This window comes from Loxodonta africana, chromosome 22, assembly GCF_030014295.1.
Source record: "Loxodonta africana isolate mLoxAfr1 chromosome 22, mLoxAfr1.hap2, whole genome shotgun sequence".
In the NCBI taxonomy this organism is placed as follows: domain Eukaryota; kingdom Metazoa; phylum Chordata; class Mammalia; order Proboscidea; family Elephantidae; genus Loxodonta; species Loxodonta africana.
Window position 1 is genome coordinate 29,699,958 of NC_087363.1, and position 26,877 is coordinate 29,726,834.

The 26,877-nt window shown below is 46.7% G+C and overlaps 1 protein-coding gene across 2 annotated transcripts in view; it reads right to left on the reverse strand.

The window, feature by feature from the left end:
* Positions 1–726: 726 nt before the first annotated feature.
* Positions 727–26,877, reverse strand: part of GASK1A (golgi associated kinase 1A) — a 67,776-nt gene continuing 41,625 nt past the window's right edge. Inside the window, exons 2-5 of one of the 2 annotated variants that reach the window (XM_003409926.3) lie at positions 17,447–18,658; positions 4,130–4,252; positions 1,925–2,028; positions 727–1,225 (exon numbers count right to left, since the gene is read on the reverse strand). In XM_003409926.3, the coding sequence (XP_003409974.3) occupies positions 1,015–1,225; positions 1,925–2,028; positions 4,130–4,252; positions 17,447–18,658 (1,650 nt within the window). In that variant the 3' untranslated portion in view covers positions 727–1,014. Of the gene's footprint in view, positions 1,226–1,924; positions 2,029–4,129; positions 4,253–17,446; positions 19,014–26,877 lie in introns of those variants that run through there. The other variant, XM_023547820.2, reaches the window with a different exon arrangement.

Consider the following 26,877-nt stretch of genomic DNA (forward strand, 5'->3'; position numbering starts at 1 on the left):
GTGGTACGTCCTGTGTAATTGGTTCCCATACCTTTTGCTGTTGAGTTGATTCCGACTCATAGCGCCCCTATAGGACAAAGTAGAACTGCCCCATAGGGTTTCCAAGGCTATAATCCTTACAGAAGCAGATTGTCGCATCTTTCTCCCACAGAGTGGCTAATGCGTTCGAACCTTTGACCTTTTGGTTAGCAGCTGATCACTTAACAACTGTGCCACCAGGGCTAATTGGCTAGACGAACAGGAGTGGGGTGGGGGCAAAAATTAGGGAAGCTGGTAGTCACTTACCAAGTCCTGCCTGTTCTGGCTTGATTGCTGCAGAGATTGTGCTTGGGCTTCCTAGAGCTAACGCTGCCTCACCGACAAGAGATTAAATGTACAAACAGACAGTGACCAGAGCATCTATGACAATAGAACTCTGATTGACATAAGATGCCTGGGAAGCCAAATCACAGCTCATGTTTAAACCAAAAAATGTAACTGAGTAAGAATTGAAAATTTAAAGACTAGAAAGACAAAATGCTAGTGTTTCATTTCTTGAACCTGAGTCTGCTTTCAACCAGAGAAGTCCTGGGCAACAAGTACAATGAAATGAAGAGCCTTGTCATGCTCTCTCATGTATGCATGCATCCCTGCACAAACCTACACACCTCTACACACAAACAGTTGTCAGCTCTGCATGCCCATGTGGAATGCACAATTTGACAATATCTAGAGCAGTTCACAGAACATTCTTGAATGCGTTTATTGGTGCAAGGGAGAAAGTAGCCAGAGCTAGAGGGCAGAGAGTTCAGGTGTTTCCATTTAGGAGCACGGAGACATTGAACACCGAGCACTCACTGCCACCTCCACCATCCCAGGCAGGTGGAACATCCCATGACAGCCATGGTGCCCTCTGGTTTCTGGCTTCTCCAATTTGTCTTCAAGATGAGTGAGCCCAAGCAAGTGTGGCTATCAGGATGGGGGCCCATTGACTCAGGGTGCTGTTGTGAGGCAAGAGCGCTGCCTGGTGGGGGCTCACGGGTCCTCGTCCCTGAAGAGTGTCAGGCTGTGCTTCTGTATGTGTCCCAGCAGGACTTGTCCTCGCCGCTCCAGGGTCTGGAGAACCTGCTTCAGGCCCTGGGCCCCGCCTTGGCTTTCCCAGAACACCGGGTCCATCTGCAGGGACTTGAGCAGCATATTCTGTAGACAGCCTGATGCAAGGACCTTCACAGCAGACTCAGGGAACCTGGAGGAAAGGTCCCCGAGCCCCCGAAACACAAAGGAGAAGCAAAAGTAAACTCAGAGAGTTTCAGAGAAAGGGGAAGCCAGCTGGCCAGGACTTTCACAGCTGGGGAACCCTGGCAAAGTCGCCTTCAAAGTGTCCCGAGCCACACCTGCTCCCTGATTAGCAGAGACCCCTTTGGCCCACTCTGCTGTGAAAGCAGGGGCAGAGCTTTCGGAATGGTCCCATCCCTCAGAGAAGCTGGGGGAATCAACATTTCTGCCCGGGTGCAATGCCCACTGCTCTGCATGGCAAATGCTCTACATGGGAAGAGCCCCAGGAAGGCCGAGCTGGCTGCCAGAAGTCAGCAGGGAAGGGTGGGGTCCCAGGCTAGCGCTCCCACCCAGGACAAGGGAAGGGCTATCTTTCTCATACCCCAGCTTCTGCAGGGCCAGGAGGCCCTCTGTACATTGTGGAGGCTAGGACACTCCACCCAGGGGTTGGCGGACCTGATGACTGCACCCCGACTCTGCTTTCCCAGGGCTGAGCTCTCTGCCCCACCAGAAGCTCAGCTCTGACAGCTTTTGTCTGATGGTCTGGAAACCTCTCAGGAGCCACGGTTCAAGGTCCCACAGCCTGTAGCAAGGCTTTTAAGCCTCAGTTCCTTGAACCTCCAACTCCACCCAGCCCTTTGCTCTTAGTCTCCTTGCCTTTGAACCTTACCCATCTATGCCCTCCAGCAGCCGAAAGTTCAGCTTGTCTTCAGGGTGCTGAAGGTTTCCCGCATTATCAATGTAGACTAGATGGGATGGATCACTGCTCCGGACCTCAGGGAAAGAAGATAGACAGAGACAGGGGGTGAGGGTGCAGCAGAGCTGGCACTTATCGGCTCTGGGAAGGCCGAGTGGTTTGGGGGCCCTGAACTATCAGTCCCACAACCCATCCTGCTACTGCCCAAATGGTTTCCACGTACTGGTTGCTTACTCTGTGCCGGGCACTGTGCAGACAAAGTCCTTCCAAGGCATTTCTGAATGAATCTTCCCAGCAACCTTCGGAGGTGGGCACTAGGATTAGCCCCATTTTATAGGAGTGGAGGCACAAAGAAGTTAAGCAATTTGCATAGGATCACCCAGCTAGTAAGTAGCTGGGCTGATTTCAAACCTAGACTGGTAGCTGTAAGCCACAGCACCATTGTGCTAAACTGCAATGCAGAGGGACTAATTGCTGGGTTAGTTACTACTGAGAAGACAGTCACCTTTCAGTTTCCCACACCAAGTGGCTGAAGGGGTGAGGAGCCTGGGCAAGAATCTGCAAGTGCAGACTAACATACTCATCAGGGCCATCTGGGTTCACAATGTATCACACATGCACATGCTTACATACACACACGTGCTCATACACACATGCTCACCATGTACACACTCTCACGTACACACACATACACTTACACACGCTCACCACCTGGGTGCCGCTTGTGCCTGCACACCTGGGCATTCCCCCACGCACCACAGGTAACACACCAATGTCCGTTACCTTCTGACAGCACTGACTATGTTTCCACAGGAGAAGGATTTGGCTTCTGCTAAGCCTTTTCAAAACTAAAATCAGCAATAGGGAATTCTTTCGTACCTTTAAAAGGGCACTAGGTGTTGTATCTTTAAGAGGGTACTAGGTGTGTCTGGGAAACCCCGGTGGTGTAATGGTTAAGTGCTACGGCTGCTAACCAAAATGTCGGCAGTTCAAATCCAACAGTTCTAATCCAACAGGCGCTCCTTGGAAGCTCTACAGGGAAGTTCTACTCTGTCTTACAGGGTCGCTATGAGTGGGAATTGACTCAGTGGCAATAGGTTTGGTTTGGGTTTGAGGTGCACACACTCATTCCCACATATTTGCCAAAATTCCGTGGTAATTTCTCATAATCTTCTCCAGTGACCTAGGCTTGAATTATGAGGTTGTTTGTCTCCAGAGCCCCAGCTTCCCCTCTCTTTGCCTCTTCTCCCTCCTCACCTCCCTCCATACATCAGGGATCACCTTTTTTTTCAAAATCTGGTGACTCTTCCCTCTGAAAACTGTCTTAAAGGCCCTGTGAAATGGCTGCCCAGCAAGGGGTGAGTGACAGATATTGAAGCTTTACCTCTCCCAGGGATATTTGCCTTTTATTAGGGAAGAGAAGAGGTGACCCTGGGGGACAGGGGCCCAAAAAATCCCACCACACAGTGGGTCCACGTGGCAGCCCTGGCCTCCAGGGTCAGTGTGGCCTGCCTGGAGCTCAGTCCCAGCACCACACTGACAGCCACCCTCCAAAAGTAGCTGGCCAAAGTGGGGCTGCAGACACTAGGCCTCGTCAGGACAGTAAGGTGGAAAAGGCTTCCCCAGGTGGCACCTTGCTTCTAGCGCAGAAGTGGCTGTTAGGCCACACCGGCCCCTCTCTGATGGCCACTTTCCTTCCCACCCTGGTCTCCAGCTCTAACTGGAGGCAGCACCGAGTTTCTCTGGTCAGTACTGGCCTGGGGGACATCAGGGTATTGAGTTGGAGCCCTATTGCTGCCACCAACCAGCCGCGGGGCCTTGAGAACTCCTTCTACTCCCCAGGCCACAATTTCCTCATTTATATGCACAGTGAGGAAGTTTGACTCTCAGACTTTGACTCCTGGAGCCCTAGGGGTTCCCTGGAGTCTCTTGGGGGTCATAGGTCAGTGGCAATGGTGAAAACAGGGCTCCAGGCCCTCCTCCCTGACTTCACCTTAGCCACATTCTCAAAGCTCCGTTTTGCCAGTTTTATAAATTGGAAACATTTACTCAAAGGAAGGGTTCTGCTGCCAAAAAGAACAGGATTGGGAAATCGCAGCATCAGATGACCTCTGAAACTCAATAACTGGTTTCTGAAGGAGACAGGAAGACCCGGGCTGGGCTGGCGAGGAGACGTACCAGGATGTGGACCAGTCGCAGCTCGGCAGGGTTCCGGCATTTTTCCCGGAGCCTTTCTTCCACACAGGGGTCTGAGGGTTCAGGCTCAAAGCCGCAGCAGTAGCGATCCAGGCGGTCATGGACCTGTGGGGACACCCAGCCTCTGAAGGAGTGTGGCAGGGCACCTGCCTCCACCAGGCCCAGTGCCAAGGCCGCCTGGCCTGCCGCTCCCTGTGACCTCAGGGCCACACCTCCACCCACTCAAGGGGACTTAGGGGCTGGGACGATCCTCAGCAGCTCTGTGCCGGTCAGCACTGTTGCTGGCCTCTAGCTAGTAATGGGGCTTCTGCTCTGCACCTCTGGCCAGCTCACCCTGCACACCAGGAGCTGTCCACTCCCCTCTCAGGCCAGCGTGGGTTTCTGCCCAGTGCCTGCTGCCTCCACGCCGGGGCTTAAACTACACCACTGCTCCTGAGCTCCAGCCTGGGGCCCCTGGGCCTCCAAATGCCAGCCACCTGTCTGCCTGGGGAGGACCACATAGGGCTCTATTTTTTCTTTAAGCACCAAATGCTACATCATGGTATTCCTCCCTTCTTCGGAGACAAAAGTCCCTTTGCAATTGTCTGGACAGTGCTTGGGCAGACAGCTTGCGCTCTGCAGTAGGCCTGAATCAGTGTCAGGAAAAGAGGAGGGCATGCCCGTTACAGCCTCATTTTCCACTGGATGGCCTAAAGTGAGCATTGGCAAGTGTGTGGGGTCAGTTCTAAGGAGCTTAACAGAGTCAACACACTCCATGTCTCAGAGTGGATCAAGGAATTCCCATGATAACATCTTCTGAGTCCCTGGCTGGTGCAAATGGTTAAGCTCTCAGCTGCAAACTGAAAGATTGGAGATACAAGTCCACTCAGAGGTACCTGGCAAGAAAGACCTGGCAATCTGCTTCCAAAAAACCAGCCATTGAAAACCCCGTGGAGCACAGTTCTATTCTGACACGCATGGGGTCGCCATAAGTTGCAATCAACTTGACAGCAACTGGGTTTGGTTATGAGGAAAATGAGGCTCATCTCTAGCAGGAAATCTTAGGCAGGGCAGGCTGTGTAGATTTAGCAGCTCCAGAATGTCCTGACAGGACTCAGGGTTCTTTCTGCTCTCCACTCTACCACCCACAATGCTAACAACATCTCAGTGTTGTCTCAGGAAGTCTACAGGTGACCACTTTCCCCATCCATGTCCAGTGGGAGAGAGAGAACAAGAGAGAGAGGAGAAGACGGAGAGGGAACCTCTCCCCCCAGCCGTGGAATGGAGGTCTGCAACTCCAGCCTCACTCAGGTTAGGACACAGGCTCATCCCCGGAAAAAGAGAGGCCACTGAAAAATGCCGATGCCCTGATCAGCTGAAGCTAGGATCCCTGCACCTGTCACCTCTGAAGCCAGGAAGGGTGGAAGTTGAGTCAAATCAGGGCTCTACTAAGAAGGAACACAAGGCAACCAGCTGAGTCCACCACAGCCCCCATGTCCTCATTCAGGCTACTGATAAAAGTGTTGACCTGCTTAAATGCTAACAAGCGGCCATCTAAGATGCATCAATTGGTCTCAACCCACCTGGAGCAAAGGAGAATGAAGAACACCAAGGTCACACGACAACTAAGAGCCCAAGAGACAGAAAGGGCCACATGAACCAGAGACCTACATCATCCTGAGACCAGAAGAACTAGTTGGTGCCCGGCCACAATCGATGACTGCCCTGACAGGGAGCACAGCAGAGAACCCCTGAGGAAGCAGGAGATCAGTGGGATGCAGACCCCAAATTCTCATAAAAAGACCAGACTTAATGGTCTGACTGCGACTAGAGGAATCCTGGCGGTCATGGTCCCCAAACCTTCTGTTGGCACAGGACAGGAACCATCCCCAAAGACAACTCATCAGACATGAAAGGGACTGGACAGTGGTTAGGAGAGAGATGCTGATGAAGAGTGAGCTAATTATATCAGGTGGACACTTGAGACTGTGTTGGCATCTCCTGTCTGGAGGGGGGATGGGAGGATAGAGAGAGTTGGAAGCTGGCAAAATTGTCACAAAAGGAGAGACTGGAAGGGCTGACTCATTAGGGGGAGAGCAAGTGGGAGTACGGAGTAAGATGTATATAAACTTATATGTGACAGTCTGACTTGATTTGTAAACATTCACTTGAAGCTCAATAAAAGTTAAAAAAAAAAAAAAAGTATTGACCAGAACCCTGAGAGTATGGCCCCTGGACACCCTTTCAGCTCAGTAATGAAGTCACTCCTGAGGTTCACCGATCAGCCAAAGATTGGACAGGCTCAGAAAACAAAACAAGACTAGGGGGCCACACCAGCCCAGGGGCAAGGACTAGAAGGCAGGAGGGAAGAGGGAAGCTGGTGATGGGGAACCCAAGGTTGAGAAGGGAGAGTGGTGACCTGTCATGGGGTTGTTAACCAATGTCCTAAAACAGTATGTGTACTGACTCTTTAGTGAGAAACTAGTTTGTTCTGTAAACGTTCATCTAAAGTACAAAAAAAAAAAAAGTTATGCTATGATGGGAAAAAAAAAAAAAAAGTGTTGACCGGGACAGCCCTGCAACATGCCACCAGAGACCTCTCAGCCATTCAACTGGTTTTAAATCCACCTGAAGCTAGTATCATGGAGCCCTGGTGGCACAGTGGTTAAGCACTGAAAAATCGATGGTTCGAACCCACCAGCCCCTCCATGGAAGAAAGATGTGGCAGTCTGATTCCATAAAGATTACAGCCTTGGAAATCCTGTGGGGCAGTTCTACTCTGTCCTACAGGGTCATTATGAGTCAAAATCAACTTGACAGCTGCGGGTTTTGGTTCGGTAAAGCTAGTATCACACCGTCTTAGTTCTCCATATTGTCCTTGATCTTAGCAAGGAGATCCAGCTCCAGGCTTTCAACACAGTCATTTAAGTGCAGAGATCAACAAACTTTTTCTGTAGAAGACCAGGCCAGATAGTAAATATTTTAGGCTTTATGGGCCATAAGGTCTCTGTCACAACTACTTGACTCTGCCAGTGTGGTATGTATTGAATACATTATAGATAATATGTAAACAAACGGACATGGCTGTGTTCCAATAATTATTTATGTACACTGAAATTTGAATTTCACAAAGTTTCATATGTCACAAAATATTCTTTTTTTCCAACCATTTAAAAAAAAAAATGCAAAAACCATCCTGGGCCGTGCAACAACAAATGGAGGGGAGGATTTGGCCTGCACTGTGGGCCATAGTTTGGTTTACTGACTCCTGGTTTGGAGCCTAGATAGATCTGGGGATAAATCCTGGCGTCACTCTGTCCTGTCTATGTGACTCAAGGGACTCATTTAACCTCGCTAAACCTCTGGTTTCTCTTCCACAAAATGGGGCCATGACATCCCTATGGGCTGCTCTGGGACCACACAAGATGACGATCTACATGAAGCAGGGAGGGGGCTGTCGTGGAGAGTCTTCAGTTGTCTCCAGCCCTGGCAGGGACGGGCCCAAAGGGGAATCTTAGGAGTTCCCTCCCAGGAAGCCTTGGCCTCACCCCAGCTTACTTTGGCTAAAGGCTCAAGAACAAGGGTCTGACATAAAGTAAGTGTTTTGATGGACTAGACACTCTTCTATATGCAGGCCTAGTTTCTGGAGCACAGACGGATCTGGGCAACACAAACCTACCTGTTGAGTCCTCTTTGACTGGGAGAGTAAATGCCAAGGCCGGTCTAAAACCAGTTGCCGTAAAGTTAGTTCCAACTCATGGTGACCCCATGTGTCAGAGTAGAACTGTGCTCCACAGGGTTTTCAATAGCTGATTTTCTGGAAGTAGATCACCAGGGTTTTCTTCCAAGGCACCTTGGGTGGACTCAAACCTACAACCTTTTAGTTAGTAGCTGAGCACATTAATTGCTTGCACCACCCAGGGCCCCCAGGGCAGATCTAGCAAGGTGAAATGTAATAGCTGCTCTGGACTTGGCTTCATGTGTGATGAACAGCCAGCCAAACCACCCTCCTCCTGCCAGACCCTCCCTGACCCGTCTCCACCGGGCTCTGCAGAAGATTTCACCCCAGAGCTGCGCTGATTTCCAGAGGAAGCTAGAAGGAATATCGGCCCATACAATACGTGCGGTGCTAGCTTCCCAAAACCTACACCCATTTGAATGTTAACAGGAAGGGCCTGGCCAGGTGCAGTTGCCAGTTTGACTATTTTGCCACGCTGTCTGGTTATTTTTTTCCACTGAAGAGAAATTCAGTTTAAACAGCAGCATACTAGTAACCAAACAGGACCAATGTTAAATTTCATTCCCATATTCCTTCAGAATTTGATTCTTTTTCACTTTTTTGGAAAAATGAGAAACTCCTTGGCAGTGTTGCTTTTCTGATCCAACGTAGCAATACTGCGTGATCATGATGCTGCATTATAGTTTTTGCTTATTTTTAAAATAAACAGTTATAAAACCGTTACTCCATGCCAGGCACCACTCTGGGTGCTTTACCTATTGCAACTCATTTATCTCCCCCAACAGCCAATAGCTATTATCCCCATTTCAAAGATGAGGAAACTGAGTCACAGAGACTGAGTAATGTGCCCCGGGTCACCTAGCTAGGAAGTGGTGGTGCCGAGATTCGAACCCATGCACTCTGGCTTTCAACCACTAAGTCAGACTGTTCAGCCGGCATGTGTGCCCTTGGCATCAGGTTACAAGTTCCTTGATGGCAAAGATGAAGACGGTTCAATATGATGCCCAGGACCCAGCACACATTTAGAAAACCTAGAGGCTTAGTTGAAATCTTTTGAATGAATGAATGAAGCGAGCAACTGGCTGACAGGAGGAAGGATATATTGGGTCTTCACGTGAGGACTGTGACCACTGAAAGCCTGCTCATAGCACCCTACCTCCCTGCTCAGGATGCCAACACCAGAAGGCTTCAGAGGAAGGCTTGGCTCTGCAAACAGGGTGGGACGAGCCACTGAAGTCAGGCCAGGAGGTCAGTGGAGGAGGGGACATCAGGCCCAGCTCTGGGGGAGGGGTGGCCCCATTCTCTAACCAGGCCCTCCAGGCTCCTGGGCTAGGACAGGTACCAAGGGCCTGATCTGGGTCTGGTGGGTTCCAGGAGATCCACCTGCTGTCCCTGGGGGCCTGCACCCTTCTGGGTGGAAAGGATGGTTCTCAACTAGGGCAGGCACCCTGCTGGAGACAGAGTCACGAAGTGGCTGGAGGCAGAGGGGTGCTAAGCCCTCTCCCCCACCTCAGCATCTCCCTCCGTGGAGGGCAGCAGCGTCAGCCCACACTGACTGACTTGCTTTGAAGAGGACAGAGTGTAGGGAGGGGCAAGTTGCTCGGCGCTGACTCACACTTTCTGAGGACTCACCCTGCAGTGCTCCCCACAAAGGGCAGCCTTCTCAGGAGGCTCCTGGGAAGGAACATCTGGATCTCCTCATCTGCCCAAGCCTGAGGCCAGAGGTCAAGGCACTAGCTTGGACTTGTGTGACTAGACCGGCTGCTGGGGCTTGAGGAGAGGGATTGAGAAGAGCCAGAGCTTATTTAGGAGCCCTGGTGGTGCAACAGTTGAGCCCTCAGCTACTAAAGGAAAGGCTGGCAATTCACACCCACCCAGCGGCTCCATGGGAGAAAGACCTGGCAATCTGTAACAATTACAGCCTAGAAAACCCTATGGGGTAATTCTACTGTCATACGGAGTCGATTATGAGTCAGAATCGACTCGACGGCACCTAGCAACAACAGAGCTTATTGAAGACATCTGTAGACCACTCTCAATTTTGGACGGCAACACACAAAACCAGTGGCGCATTAAAAGAGAAATCCATTAGGGAAAAGTAGGTTCCCACCAGGAAGCAGGATGAGTCACCGTTAGGACATCTTTCACAAGAAATCCCCATTATAGCACACCACAGGGAAATTAATGTGATCTCCTCCAGGGATATTTGAAAGGCATTTGATAAAATTATACATTTTATACATTCCTGACATGAAGAACTCTTAATAAGGCAGGAATAATGACTAGTTCTGTTTCATATCTTCAGTCGAAAGCCAGCATAATGTTTAACGGTGAAACATTAGAAATAGTCCCAAGACTGTAAGAAACAAGTCAGCACCATTATCCCTTTAATATTTAACACTGCTCTGGAGGCACCAGTCAACGTAATGAGATAAGAGAAAGAAAGAAGAGGAAATGAGAAGACAAAGCAATGTTCACTCCGGATGAAATGACGGTATACTTGAAAAACCCAAGAGAATAAACTGAGCAACTGTTAGAAGCAATACAAATTTAGTAAGGTAGCCAGTAACGGAATTAATATTACAGAAATAAAGCAGCTTTAATACAGGCAAGGAGCTACTGTTGTCGTTAGTTGCCCAAGTCAGCTCCCACTCGTGGCATCCCCACGTGTACAGAGTAGAACTGTTCCATAGGGTTTTCAAGGCTGTGATCTTTCAAAAGGAGATTGCCAGGCCTGTCTTCCAAGGTACCTCTGGGAGGGTTCGAACCACCAATGTTTCGGTCGTTGTTAGGTGCCGTCAAGTTGGTTCCAATTCATAGCGACCCCATGTACAACAGAATGAAACACTACCCGGTCCTGTACCATCCTCACAATTGTTGCTGTGTTTGAGCCCATTGTTGCAGCCACTGTGTCAGTTCATCTCATTGAGGGTCTTCCTCTTTTTCACTGACGCTTTACCAAGCACGCTGTCCTCCAGTGACTGGTCCCTCCTGATAACATGTTCAAAGTACATGAAACAAAGCCATCCCTGCTTCTAAAGAACATTCTGGATGTACTTCCTCCGAGACAGATTTGTTCATTCTTCTGGCAGTCCATAGCACGTTCCATATTCTCCGCCAACACCATGATTCAAAGGCATCAATTCTTCTTCGATCTTCCTTATTCATTGTCCAGCTTTCACATGCATGTGAGGCGATTGAAAATACCATGGCTTGGGTCAGGCGCACCTTAGTGCTTTTTAACACTTTAAAGAGGACCTTTTTTTTTTTGAAGCAGATTTGCCCAGTGTAAATACATCATTTGATTTCTTGACTGCTGCTTCTGTGGGCATTGTGGATGCAAGTCAAATGACATCCTTGATAACTTCAATATTTTTTCCGATTATCATGATGTTGCTTATTGGTCCAGTTGTGAGGGTTTTTGTTTTCCTTTATGTTTAGGGGTAATCCATACTAAAGACTGTAGTCTAACCTTTCAGTTAGTTGAGTGCTCAACCATTTGCACCACCCAAGGACCTAAGGAGCTACTAGCCAGGACATAAAAGGAAGAAGAGGTCTCATTTTGAATGCCCACAGAAGTTCAGAAGTTGAAGTACCCACAGGTAACACAACATGAAGATTCAGCTGAAGAAAACTTTAAGATGCTTGAACGTGAATAAATAGACATGCTTGTTCTTGGCTAGAATTACTCTAAATTTTAGGATATAAATTCTCTCTATATTAGTCCACAAAAATTTAGTTTGCTTCCAGTAATATCCCAAAAAGATTTGGGAAAGGGGAGAAAGTAACAAGCTGACTCTAAATTTTATGTGAAAAAAGTATTCAAGACTATCAGGAAAATTCTTAACAAGAGCAATGAAAAGAACAAGCCATCCAGTTTTTAATATAATATGTAAACCTTAGGAATTAAAACCATGTGATTCTGGCATATAAATACGCCCACTCCTCACTTATCTTTTCACTTATCAACATGGTTAAGTTCCAAAGACCAGGTCATTCTGTGAAAATTGGCATTATGCCAAAATGGAGGATGACTACATCATTATGTAACTGCCAAACCTGGCCCAGTTGGCACAAAACCTTAACCATCACAGCCAGTGTTACTCTCACCTTGCACCTCGGTGTTTGTTACTTCCAGGCATACGTCGTTAATGCACAAAATAGATAGTAGATTTTTTTTTACTGTTTTCGTAAATGCAAAATGTCAGGTAACAAGATAGTCAATAAATGAAGAGTAGGAAAAGAAAAGAGTCCAGAAATAGACCTTAATACATATGGAAATTGGCTATCTGATAAAGGTAGCATTTCAAATCGGGGGAAAGATTGATTATTCAACAAATGGTGTTGAGACATTTGAGTTGCCATGGTGGTGGTGGGAGGGGGAGTTGTTTCATACTTTATCTCTTACCCCAAAAATAACTTCCAGGTGGATGGATGATATGTGAAACAATAAAAGTACACGTGAAATCATGGAAGAATTTTTTAAATTATCCTAAAGCTAGAATGACTTTTCCAAAGCATGATATACAAAACTAGAATTTATAAAAGAATAGCTTGATAATTTTACCTTTTTTTTTAATTTCTGTACAGAAAAAGACTATGAACAAAGCTTAATGACAGTTAAACCTGAATATGAGCAGAAAGTTAAAAATAAAATAAAAGGCTTTTAAACAGAGGCAGGACTAGGGTGTCAGGGGACGCTCACTCTCAGGGTCCTGCAAGTGCCTGGTATGCACAGGAGAGTAAGCGCCGCCTGAAATTTTTGTACCTTGGGTACCTCCCCTTGGCTCATTCATTAGTTTTCTACTACTGTGTTATGAATTATCAAAAGTTTAGTGGCTTAAACACACACACACACACACATTTATTATCTTACAAAGGAGCCCTGGTGGTACAGTGGTTACACTCTCGCCTGCTAACTGAAAGATTGGTGGTTTGAACCCACCATCCACTCCACAGGAAGAAGATGGGGCAGTCTGCTTCCATAAAGATTATAGCCTTGGAAACCCCATGGGGCAGTTCTGCTCTGCCCTATAGGGTCACTATGAGGTGGAATCAACCCAACGGCAACAAGTTTTGTTTTGTTTATCTTACAGATTTGGTGGGTCAGGAGTTCACCTCGTTTGTCCTGGGCTCTCTGCCCAGAGCCTCACCAGACTGAAATCAGCCAGCGCCACAATCTCATCTGTAGCTCAGGGTCCTCTTCCAAACTCATTTGGGTTGTTGGCAGAAATCACTTCCTTGTGGTTGTAGGACTGAGGTCCTGGAGGATCTCAGAGTCTTCCTGGAGGCCTTCCCTCCTGATAGTCAGTTCATACCATGGCTGTTTGCTTTCTTCCTTGAGCCAGAAGGAGGATCTCTCTGATGCTTCATCTTCTTTAAAAGACTCACCTGATTAAGTCAGGCCCACCCAGGACACTCTCCCTTTGGATGAATTTAAATTTAACTGATTAGTAATCTAATCACTGGAGTGATATTCCATTCTATTCACAGGCCTTGACCACAGTTAAGTGGAAGGGTTTATATTAGGGTACAGTAATCACTGGGGGCCATCTTAGAATTCTGCCTATCACACCTCATCCTCATCTAGGCCCTGCTTTTAAATTTATGAAAAGATGTTCGGTGTCATTCATAATTAAAATTTTGTTGTTGTTGTTGTTGTTTTTAATCTATCATAGTGGCAAAGATCAAAGAGATAGATGTTAACCAGTGTTGTTAAGGGGTGGGGAAGTAGGTGCTTCATACATTGCTGGGAAGTGTAGAACTGTTGGGAGGGCAATATGGCTATGTTTACTGAGCTGTTTGCCACTCCCAATCTAGGTGCTGACCCTATGGGCTGTATCATCCCTGCCCTCTGGCTTCTGGTTGGGTTTGGCTGGTGGGAGGCACCAGCAGGAGACTGGAAGGTCAGAGAAAAGAGAGGTCTGGGCACGTTTTCCTTACTCTCTGCCTGCTCTGGGCTTCTTTTCTGGTACTGGCTGTACCCCTCCTCCACCACAGCTCCTGTCAGGCAGCCCCCTTCCATGACCACAGTGGCTTTCTACCTTCCCCTTGTCCATGCAAGCCTAAGGGCAGTAAGGCTAGTCTCTGATGCTCTATCATTTCTTATTCACTCCCTGAACCCTGCCGACACCTCCGTAACTGGACCTTTCATTAAAATCTCTTCCTATGGACCAACTGGGTTAGATTCCATTTCCTGCTGGGCAGATACATCTATCAAAATGGGAAAAAAATGCCTCTCCCTTTACCAAGCAATTCCATTGCTAGGATTTTATTCTACAGTAAATTTCGGATGATAAAAAGACGTATGTAACTAAGGATTTGCAGGCATAGCTGTTCCAAGGAATGAAGCACTGGAAAGAACATAACTTTCTCAATGGAAAGGAGAGAAGTGGATGGTAGTACAGCCAAACAATGAAATACTTTGTCGCCATGATATACTTTTAACTGGGACAGAAAGAAATCCTGGGCGTGGTATGTTACAGTTTGTGTTAAGGGGGGGTAGGATTAGGTATGTGTAGATATACTTGAATGTGCTGGATTTTTCTGGAGTGACACAAGGAAGGCTAGTGACCAGTTGCCTTTGAGGAGGGAGAATGGGGGACTGGAATTCAGAACAGGCAGATTGTACATTCCTTCCCTGACATGAGACTTGGCCATTGATTTGCTTTGGCCAATGGAATAATAGATGTGACATTGGCAGAGGCCTTAAATGTGCTTTTGCAATTTGGTTGGGCTCTAGGGCTTCTTCCATTCCCCCTCTAAGAAGTTTGCCTCAGGCATTATCTCCTCTTCAGCCTGGGCACCAGAATAAGACATAAAGAGCAGACCTGAGCCCAGCCCACAGCTTGGCACCAAGCTCAGCTGAGCCCAGTTTACCCAGAGACCCTAGAGTCAAAAATAAAGGGCTGGTGTTTTTAGCCACTGAGCTTGGGGAGGTGTGTTACACAGCATTTTTGCAGCAATACCTAACCAGTACAGAGTGTTCTGTGGGATTTGTGAAGCATGAGTGTGATTTGTGGGGCATGTATGTGTGCAGTGCTTGTGTATTTTGTGTGTGGGTAAATGGTATGTTGTACCAGACAAAGAAAAGTGAGGCTTTATGATGCATAAAACAAATGAGCAAGCACGCCCCAAAGCAGACTGTGTACCAAGCTTATACTCAGCCCCCGACCAGAAGGTACCTCGGTTTCCTCTGCAGGGAACCCCAGAATTTGCAGCCCTGCCTCTCTCTGACTTGCCAGTGGTTTCTAGGAAGGTGGTGGCAGCCAGAGGAGTGTTTGACTTGACTAGTGTTCAGCAAACCAGGGAAGGGGTGGCCTGAGCCCAGCCGAACCCAGCCCAGCAGCATCTGATCACACACCCAACCTGTGTGTGCCTTGGCTGCAGAGACTTCGGTCCCCACAGCAGGGCTTGGCAACTGCAGGAGGGTCCCACACCACAGCCATAGCAGGGACAGAGAGGCTCTGTGTGGAGCAGAAAGCTGCAGTGTACACCTCAGCCAGCTGGGGCCTTGTGAGGAGCGGTGCCTCGGAGCCCGAGACCCCCCAGCTTCGCTGCAAGTGTCCATCTTCCTGCTTTTGTTCATAACCATCCCAATGGTGACTGAATGAATGGGTGAGCTTGGAGTCAGACTGTCCAGGCTGCATCTCAGCTGCATCAGCTGTGACAAGTCACTTAACCTCTTGGGCTTCAGTTTTCTCAAATTTAAAATAGAGATTGGAATAAGTTTATTCCTGTAAAATGCCGAGAGCAATGCCTGCTTTTTTATTAAGGGTGTGCCGCCTGCCAGGAGCTGTTTGGAGGAAACTGCATGAAGGATCTCACTCAGTCCTTGCAGAAACCACCTGACTCAGGCTGGACTACCCCAGAAACAGACCTTGAGACAAGGATCCAAGTGAAATAGGTTATTTGTGAGCTAACTCCAAGAAAAAAAGTAGGGAATGGGGAATTGAGACAGGGAAGGCCACCAGTTAACACCGTGGCTACCTGGGGTTCAGTCCTGCTGGGGAACTCTGGGAGACAGTATAGGACACACCCTCAGACTTATCCCAGCAAGGGAGCTGGAGTATTTATGCACCAATTCCCATCAGTCCTTGGTTAAGGGCTGCTCTGGGAGGTGGATGACTAACCTTCTCTGCCCAGGACTGTCCCAGTTTTGGAATCCCTGGATGTTGCAAATGATTAAGCTCTTGACTACTAACCGAATGGTTGGTGGTTTAAATCTACCCAGAGGTGCCTAGGAAGACAGGCTCGGCGATCTGCTTCTGGGGGTCAGAGCCTTGAAAATCCTATGGAGCAGTTGTACTCTGCACACAAGGGGTCACCATGAGTTGCAGCCAACTCAAGGGCAACAGGTTTGGTTTTGATTTTTTGTCCCGGCTTTAGCACTGAAACTTCTACGATCCTGGGAAGCACCTCAGTCCCAACCCAGGTGGCTGTTCAAGCTACCTAAAAAAAAAAATACCCATTGCCATCGAGTCGATTCTGACTCAGAGTGATCTTCTAGGACAGAGTAGAACTGCCCCGTAGAGTTTCCAAGGAGCGCCTGGCGGATTTGAACTGCCAACCGTTTGGTTAGCAGCTGTAGCATTTAACCACTAGGCCACCAGCGTTTCCACCACTACGCCAACCCACTATGCCAGCAGGCATTAATTCCCCAGCACTTCCAGCCTGTCACACAGCAGGGTAGAGAAGGCTCCAGGGCCAAGATTAAGCTCTCTGTTTCCTCAAAGGAGGTTCCTACAGAAATGGGCTGGCTCGGTGTGCTTGTAGTGCACATATCCACCACACTCTGAGCTTTATTCGCTTTCTGTCCTAATTTGTTCCTGGCAGTTTCCTCACATGTGTATCCTCAGCTGACATCAGTCACAGGCTGGTTGTTAACAGGCTGGCCAGTAAATAATGGATGCCTGGAGTCCACCAGTTAACCCCTGCTGCCCTGACTCTCCTTCCCTAGGATCCCAGACTGCCCTTCATCCAGCAAGTCCAGGGTTAATTCCTGCACAACAAGGACCTCATCCTCTGGCCAATGGCTGGAGTTCCTTCTCATTCCTCAGCACCCTAACTAGACCAGAATCATCCCCCTTTCTCTCTCTGTCTACCTTTCTGTCTCTCTCTCTCTCTCTCTCTGGGGTATCTCTCTCACATACACACATACTTTATTTTAAAATGATGCAACCATTTTGAATCCTTGTTGAATCAAGGATGGTTATAAACAGTGGTGTGCTGTTTGGTGTGTGCTGTTGAGTTGATTCCAACTCATGACAACCCTACAGTTAGTTTACATAATTTCATTTTTAATAATGGCTGTATTTACCAACCAGCTGAATTTCTGAAATTCCTGAAAATTTTAACAATCAGCTCTTGTGAACTGATCCAAGGTGGCTCCAGCACATGGCTGGATGAATAAACCCAGAGGCAGAGAAATAACAAAAGCATGTGCTGGGTGATCAAAGGACAAGGACGTCAGGGAGAGTCACCGCCATCCGTCTTCAGGTGGACAGGTCAGGCCTCTCCACCTGAATCCCCTCCACCTGAATCCCACTTCTCCCCATACCTGCCTGCCTGGCCCCACCTACCTGCAGCAGGAAGTCGAAGAGTGCCAGGCGTGCCCACTCGGCGCGGTGGATGCCCAGGCACAGGGTCTGGCCTGGCCGACTGCAGCCATGCACCAGCAGGGCCTGGTACTGCAGCCAGCCTAAGGCCAGAGAGTTCTGGTCATCGTCAGGGTCAGCCAGGTGCTGCACGTCCGGCGCCCACCAGATGAGGGGCCTTGCGCTACCATCCGTGTAGCGGTACGGCAGCAGGGGACTGTGGAAGCGCCGGGCCACTGCAGGCAGGCTCCGCCGCAGCCCCAGCACGCGGTCCACGTGGAAGGACAGGACCTCAAGCAGATCCCCGGGCCTCTTGATGAGGCCGCAGAGCCCCTGGGAGCAAAGCCGGCTGAGCCCAGGAGCAGATGTGTCCTGAAGGGCACCCTCGGCAGAGAGGCTGACCTGCAGCACCTGCCCGTGGCCCGGGACTCGGGCCTTACCCACCACCTCCCCGTGGGCCAGCAGCCCAAGTGTCTGCACATCATGCTCTGTGAACCATGGGGGAACCTGTGTGGCGGTCCTCAAGCCCGTCAACAGCCCAGGGGTCTCAGTGTCACACCAGACCGACCCTTGCAACTCCCCAACAGAGCCAGGCCACGGATTAGCCCCCCGGGCTGGGGCAGAGTCCCTGGCATGTTGCCCACCATCCAAGGCTCTTTTCTCAGCTCCTGGCAGCTCCCTGCCTTCAGCTGAGTGAGGCTGGAGGGTGGGTCCAGCAGTAGCTCTCCAAGTCCGGAAAGAGGTCGTGTTGTTCCCTGTAAGCCGGCCGACCAGCGTGCCCGTCTCACTCTGTGTCTTTCGGATGGGCCTGTCTGGCTCACACGCTACCGAAGCAATGTCCCTCCGGACCCTACTTGGATGCCTGCTGTCCCCTCCTGGGGACTTCTTGCTTCTCTCCACTCTCCCTCTGTGGTCTTGCTCCTCAGCACAGACCAAGTTGGAATTCCTGGGCAAAGCCAAGCCTCTCCGAAACCCCAGGCTTCTTGCCCGCTGCCTCCGGCTGAAGCTCAGAGCCTGCCGGACATGGGGGACAGGGGAACCAGTTATCCCCTGGGGCTCCATGGAACCAGGGTCCGGGCCGGCGGCTGGATGCAGTGGGGGGGAACGGATGACAGCCACCACAGACAGGGTCATCAAGAGGCAGAATGTCATCACTGACCGTCTCTTGACACGCAGCCTTCTCCAGAGCCACGGTGCCTGGGAGTGGAGGAAGTAGAAAGAGAAAGTTTGAGACCTGGGAAAGATGTCAACCCCAACCCCCAGAACAATGACAACAGAGACAGGGGGCATCTGGGTACGTGAGGGAGTGTAAAGAGAGTCTAGGTCAAGAAACATCTAGCTGCTCTCAAGAGAAGAGATGGGCAACCCCAGTTGACTCCACCAGGGTCCAAGGCTTAGCTTGCTCTGTCTCCTTGGGGTAGCCTCCCCTGGTGCCTGCAGGCAGACTGGCTTCTCCCCTATGGCCTCCACTGCCCTTCAGTCAACACCCATTTGGACATGGTCACCAGGAACCGTAAGAGTCTCTTTCCACATCTGCCCCCCACTACCAAGTCCTGACCACTCTTTTCATCTCCATGTGATCCCTAGGGCCCATGTGGCAGACTCTAGTTGTCTCACAAATATGCTCTTCCCTTCTTCCAGGACACACAGCCATCTAGAAACCCTGGTGGCCTAGTGGTTAAGTACTACGGCTGCTAACCAAGAGGTCGGCAGTTCAAATACGCGAGGTGCTCCTTGGAAACTCTATGGGGCAGTTCTACTCTGTCCTATAGGGTGTCTATGAGTCGGAATCAACTCAGTGGCGGTAGGTTCGGTTTTTGGTTTATGGCCACCTAGCTAAAGATGACTTTCTCCAGCCTCCTTTGCAGCTGGGTGTGGTCATGCGATTTAAGTCCTTGCCTGTGGCAAGTCAACCACTTTTGCCTGCCTCACTTGCTTAAAAGGAAACTGACTGCCCTGGCCTTTCTCTCTTCCCTTTTTCTGCAGGTTGGCACACAAATGAGGCAGCACAAGCTCCATACATAGGTAGGAGGGTCCCAAGTAGCGTTTGAAATCAGCTGGTTTTCATAATGCAGACAGACGCTCCTTCTCATGCACCACCCAGCCAGGCTGTTCCTGCATATATGGCTGGTCGGCATGGTTCCTTGGGTATCATGGCCTCCTCTGCTTCTCTAACCCTGAGGGCCCAGCTGGGGCCTCTGGGCCACAAAGGTCACCCCCATTTCTACACCCTTTTTTGCATATAAGAGATGGAGATTTTGCTCCTCAGTGTGTCTCTTACCTTCAGGTGTATTTTTGTTGGTGCTATCTGAGATCTGCCCCCACTAGGGTCTCTCCTCCACTCTCTCACTTCAGCCACCACTGCTCCTGCATGAACTTGACTGCTTTTTACATCCCTTCCAAGTATTCTGGTGTCTGCCTCCTAATGCAGCTGAAAAGGGGATTTGCGTTTTGTCTTTCATTCTCTCTGTTGCTTTTGGATAGTTTCCAGTAGAAGAGGAGAATGCAGGGTTTAGACCGCCCTGTTCCTACCAACAGTCCTTGATGGCATGTTTTTAAGAAGCAAAGGAGCATTCCTTTACAGAATGCAGTGACTGGGCCACCCCACAGACTGAGGAGCCACAGCACCCAGACAGCCTTGGGAATCCCAAGAATCTTGCTCCCTCTGCACATTTCCACAAGATCCAGGACAGTGCACCAGCTTTGAATGAATAGAGTACAACCTCCAGGTGGGCTGACCACTCAGCACCACTTCCAAGAGACCACCCTTGCAGTCCACCTATTACAGTTAGATTTTTAGGCATCAGGGAGACAGAGCCGGGGGCGGGGGGCAACTAGGTTGACTAGAAGTCTTCCACTTTATAACTAACTCTCTTGCTCCTGTTTCCAACCTGGCTAAAAGGTAGCTGTTATGTATACTTCTGTACACATGTTCTCAAATCACATAAGTCACTATCAGAAATACTTCTATACTGCTTTTTACACTGTTATGATGTTTTTATAATGCTTTTAAACACTTATGTATAAATCACTTATAATGTGAAATTAGAAATAGAGAATTTTTGAACTTAGAAATAGAACCACATATTTTTATAATGCTCTTTAACCATTAACTGTAAATAATTAGAAAGTTGTTCTAACCTTGAAAATAGATAATAGAAATATGTGAAGTAGGTCATAAATAACTTCTCTAAATTGGGCTATGCACCTGCACTCTGTGATAAAAACATGTAACAACATATAACATTAATCAAATCTCTATGAATTGGCAAAACACAAATATGTCAAGTCCTAGACAAAGCAAGAAGACAAGAAAAAGAAATAAAAGGTATCCAGAATGAAAAAGAATAAAATTATCTCTATTCACAGATGATATGATCCTATATATAGAAATTCCCAAAGAGTTCACAAGAAAACACTTAGAGCTAAAAGAGGAATTTAGAAGAGTTGCAGAGTACAAGGTCGACAAACAAAAATCAGCTGGGTTTCTGTACACCAGCAATAAGAAATCTGACAGGGAAATTAGAGAAACAATTCCACTTACGTAGCATCTAAGAGAATAAAATACCTAGGAGTAAATCTAACCAGGGACATGAAGGGCTTATATGATGAAAACTATAAAACACTGCTGAAAGAAATTTTTAAAAACTTAAAAAAAAGGAAAAATGTTCCATGTTCATGGATTGGAAGATTTAATATTGTTAAGATGTCAATACAACCCAAAGTGATCTACAGATTCAACACAATCCCGATAAAAATTCCAACAGCCTTATTTACAGAAATAGAAAAACCAATCCTCAACTTTATAAGGAATGGCAAGAGGCCCCGAATAGTTAAAGCAATGTTGAAAGAGAAGAACAAAGTAGGAGTACTCACACCTCATGATTTTAAAATATATTATATAGCTACAGGGAAACCCTGGTGGCGTAGTGATTAAGTGCTAAGGCTGTTAACCACAGGGTCGGCAGTTCAAATCCGCAGGCACTCCTTGGAAACTCTATGGGGCAGTTCTCTGTCCTGTAGAGTCGCTATGAGTCGCAACTGACTCGACGGCACTGGGTGTTTTTGGGTATACAGCTACAGTAATAAAAACAGCCTTGTACTGGTATAACAATAAGCACATAGACCAATGGAGTAGAATTGAGAGTCTATAAATAAACTCATATATCTATGGCCAACTGATTTTTTTTTACAAGGGTGCTAAGTCCATTCAATGGGGAAAGAAGAATTTCTTCAATAAATGGTGCTGGGAAAATTGGATTTCCACATGCAGAAAAATGAAACAGGATCTGTGTCTCACACCATATTAAAAAACAAATTCAAAATCAGTTAAGGACCTAAATGAACAAACTAAAACCATAAAATTCTTAGAAGAACAAGCAGGGGCAACGCTGTCAGGCCTTGCTTTCAACAATGGATTATTTAATGTAATAACAAAAGCAACAAACAGCAAAAGACAAAATAAATAAATAGGACCTCATAAAAATTAAAAACTTTTGTTCATCAAAAGACTTTACAAAAAAAGTGAAAAGACAAGCTACTGACTGAGAGAATATCTTCAGAAGCAATATATCCGACATGGATCTAACAACCAAAATATAAAAAAACTTCGACAACTAAACAACAAAAAGACATATAACCCAATGGTAAAATGAGCAAAGGACTTGAATAGACATTTCACCAAAGAGGACATTCAGATGGCCATCAAATACATGAAAAGATGCTCAGCGTAATTAGCCATCAAAGATGCTCAGTGTCATTAGCCATCAGAGAGATGCAAATTAAAACCACAATGAGATACCAATTCACTCCCACTAGGATGGCTAAGATTAAAAAAAAAAAAAACAGAAAATAACAAATGTTGGCAAGGATGTGGGGAAACTGGAACCCTTATCCATTACTGGTAGGAATGCAAAATGGTACAGCCATTGTGGAAAACAGTGTGGTGTTTCTTCAGAAAACTAATAATAGAACTACCATCCAAACCGAAAACTTCTGCCGTCGAGTCGATTCCGACTCATAGCGACCCTATAGGACAGAGTAGAACTGCCCCCATAGAGTTTCCAAGGAGCGCCTGGTGGATTTGAACTGCCGACCTCTTGGTTAGCAGTCGTAGCACTTAACCACTACGCCACGAGAGTTTCCTATCATATGACCCAGCAATTCCACTCCTAGATATATACCCAAAAGACTTGAAAGCAGAGACTTAAAAACAGACTTGTACACCAATGTTCATTGAAGCACTATTCACAATAGCCAAAAGGTGGAAACAACCTAAATGCCCATCGGCAGATGAATGAATAAAGAAAATGTGGTACATATAAACAATGGAATACTACTCAGTCAGTAGGAGAAAGGAAGTCTTGATACATGCTACAGTATGGATGGAGCTTGATGACGTTATGCTGAGTGGAAATAAGCCAATCGCAAAAGGACAAATATTATGTGACCTCACTTATATGAAAAGACAAGAAAAGGCAAATATGTAGAGAACAAAGTTTATTAGTGGTCACCAGGGGCAGGAGGAGTGGGACCAGGGGAGTTAACGGTGGTGGAAAAGTTGTACTGATTAAGAGTAGCATTGCACAGCCAGTTATTTTAAGTGCTGTGAATAAGTCGTACACCTGTAAAACGTTAAACTGGCAAAAGTTGTATGATAGATATATTTACAACAATGACAACAACAACAAAAAAAAAGAGTAGCTGCTGAGGCTACTTACGTACAACCAAAGACCTCATGTGATTTGGTTTCTTGGTTTGGAGGTTTAGGGTCATGATTTCATGAAACATCTCAGTTAATTGGCCTAATAAGGTGTTTAGCGGTTTTGTTCTACCACCTAGTTTGTTGCATAGTGCCTGGGGTCTTAACAGCTTGCAAGCAGCCATCCAAGACACAACAATTGTTCTCTATTCACCTGGAGCAACAGAGGAAGAAGGAGAGTCAGGAATAGGAGGAAGAAATGCAATGTGTGGTGAATTGCCTCCATGAACAACTGCTTCCTTTGCCAGGAGACCAGAGCTGGATGGTGCTCAGCTACCACTGCTGAACATTTTGATCAAAGATTCCATAGAAGAATTCTGATCAGAGGGGGGAAATGCAGAACAGGATTTCAAATTTCCATGGACTCTAAACTTTCTGGAGCCATGGAGGGGGGATGAACCCCTGAAACTATTGCCCTGAGATAATATTTAAACTTTAAACCAAAAATATCCCCTGAAGTCATCTTAGAACCAAGTTTAACGTAGCTAGTAAAAAAGTTCTGCCTTGAGCATTATGCTCTTTTAAGAACTATCTGTATGGGGCCAAATTGACAACAGCAGCTCAGAAGATTAGATAGGAACCTTAGAGGGTAATGAGTTTATTTTAATGAGGGAGGATCAGAAAACAAGGGTGAGAATGGTTGCACAACTTGAAGGATATAATCAATGTCACTAAACTGCACATGTAGAAACTGTTGAATTGGAATATGTTTTGCTGTGTATATTCTCAACAACAACAAAATAAATGAAATTTAGGGAAAAAATGTAAATATGTCATTAAACAATTCCCGTAATTTTTAATTAACTTGGCCTTGAAGTGTATGTAGTAAATAAGAACATAAATATATCATGCCCTAATTAGCAATAATTTAAATCTCTATAAATTAGCAAAACATAACTATGTTATGCAACAATCCCCTTAACTGGCAATAAAACAGACCAATTAGAGTTAAACATGACAGTACACCTGTCACCTAGTGATGGGACACACACAAAGTATAAATAAATTCAGGTACTAATACGTGCTCTGTAAAGAAAAATGAAGCGAGATAAGATGATAACAGGAGTATATGGACCTACATAAAAATAAATGCAGGGGAAAGACTGAAGCCAAAACATATGCAGGAGAGTGAAGAGGAATTTTTTTTTTTTAATGGGAATATAACCATAATACCCACCTCATAGGATTAAATGAGATAAAACACTAGAGCACTTAGCACAGAGCCTGGGGGTTAGACTTCATGTGGACCCAGACTGCTTAGGTTCAAATTTGGACTCTGCCACTTCCTAATGTGTAACTTGGGCAAGTCACTTTAACCTCTCAGTTCCTTAGTTTCTTGGGTTTTACACATATAAACCCGTGGATTTCTGCTTATTCTTGGAGAAGACAAAAGCAAAAGATTTCTCTGACTGTAAATTTGACCCTGTTTGAAAATAGTGGTTTTCTTTTGCTATGTTGATGAGGTCATACCAGAGTACAGTGGATCCTAAACCTAATCCGTTTTGAGTGGCACCTTATAAAAAAGGAAAACAAATACAGAGAGACACACACAGGGGGAAGTGCCTTTTGGTGATCCATCTACAAGCAAAGGAATGCCAAGGACTTCAGGCAGACACCACAAACAAGGAGAGAGACCCACAGAAGGAACTGACACAGCTAAGACCCTGATTTGGACTTTTAGCATCCAGAAATGTGAGAAAATAAATTTCTGTTCCTTAAAGCCACCCACTTGTGACATTTCTGTTATTCAGCACTAGGTAGCTACGACAAGGCTCTGACTTCATCACACCTGCAAAAACCCTTTCCCTAACTGAGGTAACATTCACAGATCCCAGGGATTAGAGTGTGGATAACTTTTGGAGAGCCACTTTCCATCCTACTACACATGGGAATCATTTTTAGTGTAAAGAAGATGTCTGTTGCACACCTTGTTCTGGTTGATATAACAACTTGTCCTGAAGCTTTTTCCATACTTGTCCATATACAGTGACCTTACTCTTTAACTGCTACATAATATTTTGCAATAAGAATGTGCCATAATTTCTTTACCCATTCCTCTACTGAAGGATTTTACATCATTTCCTTTTTTTTTTTTAATTCTAATTTAGATGAAGGTTTACAGAACAAGCTAGCTTCTCATTAAACAATTAGTACACATATTGTTTTGTAACATTGGTTACCAACCCCATAACATGTCAACATTCCCCGCTTCTCGACCTTGGGTTCCCTATTACCAGCTTTCCTATCCCCTCCTGCCTTCTAGTCCTTGCCCTGGGCTGGCGTGCCCCTTTAGTCTCGTTTTGTTTTATGGGCCTGACTAATCTTTGGCTGAAATGTGAACCTCAGGAGTGACTTCACTACTGAGCTAAAAGGGTGTCTGGGGGCCATACTCTCAGGTTTCTCCAGTCTCTGTCAGGCCAGTAAGTCTGGTCTTTTTTTGTGAGTCTGAGTTTTGTTCTACATTTTTCTCTAGCTCTATCCAGGACCCGCTGTTGTGATCCCTATCAGAGCAATCAGTGGCAGTAGCCAGTCACAATCTAGTTGTGCTGGACTCAATCTGGTGGCTGTGGTAGTTGTGGTCCATTAGTCCTTTGGACTAATCTTTCCCTTGTGTCTTTGGCTTTCATCATTCTTTCTTGCTCCAGATGGGGTGAGACCAGTGGAGTATCCTTCATGACCACTCACAGGCTTTTAAGACCCCAGACGCTAGTCACCAAAGTAGAATGTAGAACATTTTCTTTATAAACTATGTTATGCCAATTGAGCTGGATGTTCTCTGAGAGCACGGTGCCCACAGCCCTCAGACCAGTAATTCAGTCCCTCAGGGAGATTGGAGTTTGGTCTATGGAGCTTCCATGACCTTGTCACTTCCATTTTTTATTCTAACAATGCTGCACCGAGCATCCAGTGCATGAATCTGTAGGGAAAATTGAGGATTTCCCCAGAGGAGGTACCACGGGATGAAGTTGTTGGGTCCCCCTCCTTCTGACTGATGTTAATTTCCATTATATATCAGTTATTATCTTCTTTAATCCTTACAGCAACCCAGCAGGGGAATGAGAGTTACATCATTCCTATTTTACAGATGAGAAAACTGAAAGGGAGAGAGTGCTAGTGTTTCCCCGGGTCACACAATTGGCAAGAAAACCAGGAAAAATGGCCATGGACAAAGAAGGCTGTTTGGCCTTTTTTTTCTTTCTAAAAAGAAAAATGTGTTTTCAAGTAGAGTACATAACCTGTCTTCTTAAAGTTCTGGATACCACTAGGGAAAAATAAGTCATCTTTTTAAAATATTTCAAGAAGACAGACTCTTTTTGATCCTTCTCTCGGCCTCACTTGGCTTCAGACAACCTGGGAAAAGTTGGCAGTTGTGCAGCTGTGCAGAGAGGAAGGTTCAAAACGGCCATGAGCAGCTGGCCCCCGCAGGGCCACCCAAGGAAAGGTTTGGGGAAAGAAAAGTAGCTTTGATCAAACTGAAAAAATATCCTCCGAAGAGAAAAATTCAGCTGAATAATAAAAAGTAAATTAGAGAAAGGAGAAAGGGAAGCAATGGATAAATATACTAGAGAGTTTGCTGATGGGACCCATATGAACCCATCACTGCATACTTGCCAGCTGAGCCTACTCCCACCCCTATTCTCACCATCCAAAACAC